The 7,291-nt window shown below is 40.2% G+C and overlaps 1 protein-coding gene across 2 annotated transcripts in view; it reads right to left on the reverse strand.

Moving 5' to 3' along the window:
• RP2 (RP2 activator of ARL3 GTPase) overlaps positions 1–6,735 on the reverse strand; it is a 39,843-nt gene extending 33,108 nt beyond the window's left edge. The window contains exon 1 of one of the 2 annotated variants that reach the window (XM_054695761.1): positions 6,437–6,735. In XM_054695761.1, the coding sequence (XP_054551736.1) occupies positions 6,437–6,538 (102 nt within the window). In that variant the 5' untranslated portion in view covers positions 6,539–6,735. Of the gene's footprint in view, positions 1–3,750; positions 3,893–6,436 lie in introns of those variants that run through there. The other variant, XM_054695762.1, reaches the window with a different exon arrangement.
• Positions 6,736–7,291: the final 556 nt, after the last annotated feature.

Genomic DNA, 7,291 nt, shown 5'->3' on the forward strand with positions numbered 1-7,291 from the left:
TAAGAAAAAGGAGAAATCTCAATCTCAATCTCTCCCTCTCTCTCTCTCTCTCTCTCTCTCTCTCTCTCCTTCCTACTTCCCCTTCTCTCTCTTTGTTCCTCCCTCTCTGTACACATACACCAAGGAAAGGCCATATGAGCACATCACGAGAGGGTGGCTGATTACAAGCCAGAAAGCAGGCCTTCAGCAATGAGAACTGCAGAACTCTCGGAGTACTGTAACTCCATCCAAATCCCTGTACTACTAGGCTTAACCAAGCTCCTACCACGGCTTCTAGAAGCACAAGGACATATCCACATCCCTAGGATAACCCCAGAATGCCTGAGAAAACTCAACCCTGTCAGCAAAGTTAACTATTTGTTCTAGCCAACACCAGATGATAGGCCCCTGACCCCTCTTTCTTAGGGCATTTATTCAAAAAGGACTTATTGTGAATATGTATCTCTTACAACTCAGAAGTATCTTTTCTCAAGGACCCAATACACATACCTTTGAAATGTAATTATCCGGAAGGATAATGTCTTGGTCTCCCAGTCTGAATGGGTAGATAGAATCCTAACTTCCATAACTGCTAGCTAGCAAACATAGCTAGCCTACTGGCATTTACATTGATCTGCTTTGTAATACTTCACTTTTCTGATACTACTGAGCTCCCATTCTTTCCCCTCCTCCATTTTCCCTTTAAATGGCCCAAACCACCTCTGCATAAACTGGAATAGAGCTCAGCTCTTTCCCTACTGTCAGTAGTTACTAAATGAAATCTGTTTTCACAGCTTTACCTAATGTCCGACTATCTCTGACACCAGAAGCTTGATCTGGCACCTTGATATTGGACTTCCTAGACTCTCAAACTGTGAGAAACAAATTTCTGTTGTGTTATTATAGAAGCAGACTGAGACTGGTTGCCCTGACAAAACAACACAGACTGGATAGCTTAAACAACAGAAATTTACTTTTCAGCTCTGGAGGCCAGAAGTGTGGCACATGATCAATGTGCTACTGGGGTTGGTTTCTGGTGAGACCTCTCTTCTGAGGCTGAGGGTAGAAGTTACTAAAAACAGTATGAGGAAAAAAATGTTTGATGATGGAACTGTTCTACATCTTGCTGGGGTGATAGTTATGCAACTGTATTCATTTGTCAAAACTCAGCTCTGTATACTTTAAAAAGATTAACTTTTTTTTCTGCATGTAAGTTACATTTAAATTAAATTAAACAAATTATTGAAAATTTAAGTATTGTTAAGTTTCAGTGCCTTATAACTATATAGCTGGAAGATTATTTCACGAATGAAAATGCCACTGGATGGGAGGGTGACCTGGCTGCGACATCTGTCACCCCGTTGATCACCAGGGTTGAAAATGGCCATGCCACATAATTATAGAATAATAAATACCAATACCTTGATCATATAGACATTGGCAATGAGAGGTGAAGTCCTATATTTATATTAGCTCAGCATGTTGCTAAATATATAACCACAAAATAGAATTATGAAATTTTAGGATTAGAAAGGATTTTCCCTATCATGCAATCTCAATCTGATTTTACATCCTATCACATTCCCTTCATTTACTCATTTGCCTGATGGATTCTAGTGATGCTTATTACCTCCCCTCACGGGATGCACAAAGAATTAAGGGACTAGAAGAGACCTTAGGAAACTGGAGGCTGGAAAAGGTAAATGACTTACCAGTGAGGTGTAATTAAGTACAGAATATAAATTAAAACACCAGTCTCATATACTCTCTATTCTCTCTGTTTTTCCCTTTATCAAAATTTATATGAATGAAGAAACTGGAACCCTCATACACTGCTGGTGAAAATGTAAAATGAAACTGAAATGTAAAACACTGAAAAACAGTTTGGCAGATCCTCCTCAGAGTTACTATATGACCAGGAATTCCATTATTATGTATACACCCAAGAGAAATTAAAAACATGTCTTCACAAAAACTTGTACATAAATGTTTATCACAGCCTTATAAAAGTCAAAAAAGTGGAAACCACCCAAATGCCCATCAACTGACAAATGGATAAATAAAATTCATTTATAAATAAATGAACAAAATACCTATTCAATGGAATGTTATTCAGTAATAAAAGGGGACAAAGTACTGATATATGCTACAATATGGATGAATCTCAAAAACATGTTACTTGAAAGAAGCCGCTAACAAAAGACCACACATACTATATGATTCCATTGATGTGGAATGCCCCAAACAGGCAAATTTGTAGAGATAGAAAGTAAAATTGTGGTTACCAGGGACTGGAGGGGGTAGTAGGGAGTAAATACTAATGGGTAGAGGTTTCTTTTGTGGGAGATGAGAATGTACTAAAATTAGATCATAGTGATGGTAACATCAATCTATGAACTTATTAAAACTATTGCACATTTTTAGAAAGGTGAATTGTAGATATACAAATTATAGCTCAATAAAGCTATTTTTAAATGAATAAACAAAGAACTAGTTACTGTCTTTAAACAACTTTGTGTAAATGATTTAAAACATATTAATCAGTTGACACTTCCATCAAGAGATTCCGTCCCCTTGGACTTGGGTGGGTTTTTGTGGCTGCCTGAACCAGTAGAATGTGAAATTACATCACGTAAGAGGCCAGATAGAAAAGTCATACAGCTTTGGGGAGTCTCAGAACACTGACCCTGTCGGCATCACACCGTTTGGAAAGCTGGACCACATGAGAGGTCTCAGCCAAGCTCCCAGATAAAAGCCAGCATCAATTTGCCAGCCAGCTCTGTGACTGGGTCACACCAAAAGCAGATCTTTCAGCTCCAGGTCAAGCTGCCACAGCTGATCCCACACAAAACAGAAAGCCAACCTGACTAAGCCGGACACAAACTGCAGAGTTGTGAACAAAGCAAGTCCTTGCCATCATTCTAAGCCATTAAGTGTTGGGGTGGTTTAATATACACAGCAGTAGGTAACTAGAACATCTTATGTACCTAAGGTTAAAAACAGCATCTATCCCCTACTTAATGTAGACATTTCTTTCTGGAGGCTGCCATCCAACTGCTGTCTGAATGTTTTGACTAACATGGAGACCAGTTCCTCACAAAGCCGCTCCTTCCACTGGTGAACATCTGGTGAATATGGTCTGCCTTGTATTAAGATTGGTTTTGTCCTGCCCAATCTCTTGACCAATTTGTAGCCTCAGATGTAACCATTACTGTCTAACCCCTCTTCCTCAGGCCAGGCCTTTACCTTATTAAGCAGTAGGGAAATCTTTAGCACTGTCCCATTTTATAGCTGAAGAATCTAAAATGTACAAATTGGCTTCTTTATTCAAAGTTGCATGACAGACACTGAAAAAAATGCACTTATTTGAATTTTGGATAGAAGGTTTTCATTTAGTATGTTTCTGTTTAATATGAGACAAATGTAATGGATACAAGATGTGTTGTCCATACTCAAAATCACAATTTTCATACTTACGCCATTATTGTTTAGAGGGTTGGTCCTCACTTCTATCATCTAGGAGGAGGGTTGGTATGAATAACTGAAAGATGAAAACCACTTTTCTGTACCACCCGTCTTTCCCTTGTTTGTACTTAAATATTTCCTGTTTTAATTAAGTAAAGCCAGTTAGCTATTCAAGGGCAGAGATAACTTTTTTTTAGTCTTCCTTGAATACATATATTTGGAATGATTTGCCTAGCTCTGGGAGGCAGCATATAGATAACAAGGATAAAATAATTTCTTTCTAAATGATTTAAACAAAGATCTTACGCCAAAAATACGTCTTCTCAAAGATCTTGTGCCAAAAAAACGTCTCATCGTGTCAATGTAGCAGTTGTACAGTAAGCTTTCTTCCACAGTCAGCAGTACAGAACTTGAGATTCTTATAATGTTGATTACAGTATGTCAGTTGTCATGACAACACTTTGTCCCCAAACATTCTTTCTAATTGAGACAATTTCTCCTCCCTTCAGTCCCCTAAGACTGACCCAATTACACAAACCAAAACCCAGAGGGTGCCTCTCAGTAACAATACTCTGATTACACAACCTAAGGAAAATTTTAAACATCACTTTTCCAAGTTGCAAGGAAACTTCAGGCAATTCATTTTGTTTTCACATCTAAATTCTTACAAGTTGAGTAGTAATTGTCTGATATAACTTTGAAACTGTATGCTATATTCCATGATCACATTAGAGAAGTCTAAACTTTTAACACAAACCATTCTGTTAATATACATGTAACATATTTCATTTATGTTCTCTGCATTGTATGTGTAGTCTATTCATTTCAAGGCACAATTAAAATCTTCTAGGAGCAAGCAAGACCATGTTAAACTCAGTGAGGGTACCATTGGACCACATAGAACATTTGTACACTAGCCCAAATCGGCCTCATGTGATGTAAGGATAGAAAAAAATCTGAATTCATATAAAATTTAGTAGGCTATCATAAATGAGGGCCCTGGAGTGAAATCCTAGTAACTCCAAAAGATAAAAGTCCAAAAAGAAAAAGCAATGTTGGGAAATGTGGTATTTCCACTGTCTCAAATTGTAAGCTGGTAATTCTCTTAATAGTACAAAATATGCACCTGAGGGGAGAAATCAAATACTGCCCAAAAGTTAATCAATTTTAATAAATCAGTAAAAAAATAAATTACTTAAAAATAAATAAATAGTACAAAATATGGATTGTTTTCAGAATATACAGCTTATTTAGTTAGAAAAAATTTGATGAGTTGATCAAGATTTTAATTTTTATTGTATACCTACCCAGAAACAAAGGCTTATTTTACATATCTAGTAACATCTCTTACACCTCTGCAACTACAGACCCAGTAGTAATCCCAAAAAAATGTTCCCTTGTAAGCTCAAACAAAATCTACAATTCAAAATTTACTATACACTCATTGCAGGTGAAAAGCTTAGATGCTTAGTGTCCACCATTCTATTTTCAGTGCATTTACTTAGCCAAAGAGCAAAAGAAAAAAAAAATCACTGAATACATCCATTTATCTAAAAGGAGAACGATTAATGTATGAGTTTCAACTAACCCCAACATTATGACAATAAAGGTTAACTGTAAGACAATTTACTATGAAGTTATAAGACAGAGGGCAACCAAGTCTACAGTAAATAAAAGTAAAAACACTTTAAGTTTAGTCTATGATTTCAAAAACAAGTCAAAATAAAAAGAAAATACACAACTTTATGGCAGACAGCTTAAGAATAATGAGCATTGTTAGAAATACTAAGGCAGAGCAAATGAATCTTTTAAAACTGTCCACCAAATAACTTTAAATGATAGGCACATGCAATCCAAGAAGCATCTGAGAAACAGGCAGAAAGATGAAGCTGAGAAAGTCTAAAAAAGAGTCCAATTTCTAAAATCTGATGCTTACAGAACTGAGTTTACATGAATAGATTCTGCTGAAGATCAGAAATCATGGGGGAAGGTCTATGAAACCGAAACATTATGAGAAATTTACTATAAAGAACTCATGGGTAAAGATGCTGCATTGAGCAAGAACTCAACTACTAATAACATTTTTAAAAGTCTCACTTTGTTTGGACAAGAAAAATAATTGCTAAGTCTATGAAAGTATTTTACTAAACACAAATGGAGAACTGTAGAAAGAGGAAGCATTGTGAAATTTATGACTGTGTTTTGTGCAAGACTAGTGGTCACTGTCAAAGGTTTTTCATTTCTATCTATATATAAAAGTAAAAATAAGGGCGTTTTCATTCATTTAAAGCAAAAGTAAAATACTGCCTGGTTTATGGTGGTTATTTTCACCTTACAGTCTTAACACATTCCAAGACTGATTTGCTTTTCATTATTCCTTTAGGGGACTTGGAAGAGGAGGGAACGCAAAGCTGCAGATTAAACAGCCCACTTCATAATTGAGGAAACTCAGCAGTGGAATATATCAGGGGACACCAAAGAGATTTCCAGCTAGGGCGGACAAAAGAGAAAACAGGCACAGCAAGAACCTAAGCTGCGAAAGAGATGAGAATCAGCCCCAAGTGTAACTGAAGGACTGGACAAAAAAAAACCTCGCTCCACACTGCTGGTGAAATGAGCAGATCTGAGATTCAGGTCATTCTCGGATCTCCTTCCTTCCCTCAAGTCCACCCTAGGACCGGAGGCCAGCGCAAGTCCCGGTGCAGACTTAGAGATCCCCCAGGGGTCCATCCACTGGGACAATGAGCTCTAAGGCCCCTTCCGGAGCTTTACAGCCCTCCGTGGAGCTCTCTAGCGCTGTATTTCACAGGTCCCTAAAAAGTCACTCAACCCCGACTTCAAACGGGGGCGGAGAGGAGGGGAAGAAGGGAAGGAAGGGGAGAGAGAGCGCGCGCTGTCCGTTGGGCTCGCTCTCCTCCAGGCCTGGGCTGCCAGGGATCCTCGCGGAGCCTCTCGGATGGGCTAAGCGCAGTGGCTACCGGAGTCTGGTTACCTTCTCACGCTGATCCCAGCTGTACTGTTTCGGCTGCTGCTCCTCGCCTTCTGCCTGCGAGTCCTTCCCAGCCTTCCGCCTCTTGGAGAAAAAGCAGCCCATGGTCCCGCGCGCGGGTTTTGCTGGCCGCGATCTCTGGCCGGCCACTCAAGCACCTTCCAGAGTGTGGCGTGAACCCCGGGCACTTGGGCTCCGCAACTCCCCGGACACCGCCCCGCGGAACCGCCCAGCAGTCCGAAAGCAGGGTTCGCCAGCCAGGCCCAACACCCTTCTCTTTTTCCTCCTAGTCGCCCAGACGACTCGCAGCAGCCAATGACCGCTCAGCGCCTGTAGAGCCAACCGGAGCCTCGCGATCAGTCCTGTGCGGCCTACGAGGAGAGCTCAACGTTTGCACCCAACCAATCCCCGCCCGATCACCCCGCCCCAGGTCTGCCCCGCCCCTTCGAGGACTCAGAGTAGCTCTCGGGCTGGAGGGAGTGGGGACTCGACATCCTCTCTTTTTGTCCTTGGGCCTCAATTTCCAAGTTCTTGACCATCTTTAGTGGAACTTTAGGCTGCAGTTCTGTGATGGAAATGGCGAAGGAACAGTAATTCCTGCTGACACAGGGACCTGAAATTCGGATTCTTCTCTCTTCCATCCATCCCCGCCCCCGCGTCCTCTGACTGGCTTAGTCCCCACAGGAAGCTTCCCCAACATCCTCCCTGTCTGTCCTTGCTCACTCTTCTGTGCTTTCTTCATACTTCCACGCGTTACTCTAAAATTGCCCAAGTACTTACGGAAACAATTATTTGTGTACTGTCTCTCCATTAGAACTATAAATTTATTGCAAACAAAAGGCCCATCTTAAAGGGCAT

This window comes from Talpa occidentalis, unplaced genomic scaffold, assembly GCF_014898055.3.
Source record: "Talpa occidentalis isolate TD23 unplaced genomic scaffold, MPIMG_talOcc4v2.1 talOcc4.15, whole genome shotgun sequence".
Taxonomy (NCBI): domain Eukaryota; kingdom Metazoa; phylum Chordata; class Mammalia; order Eulipotyphla; family Talpidae; genus Talpa; species Talpa occidentalis.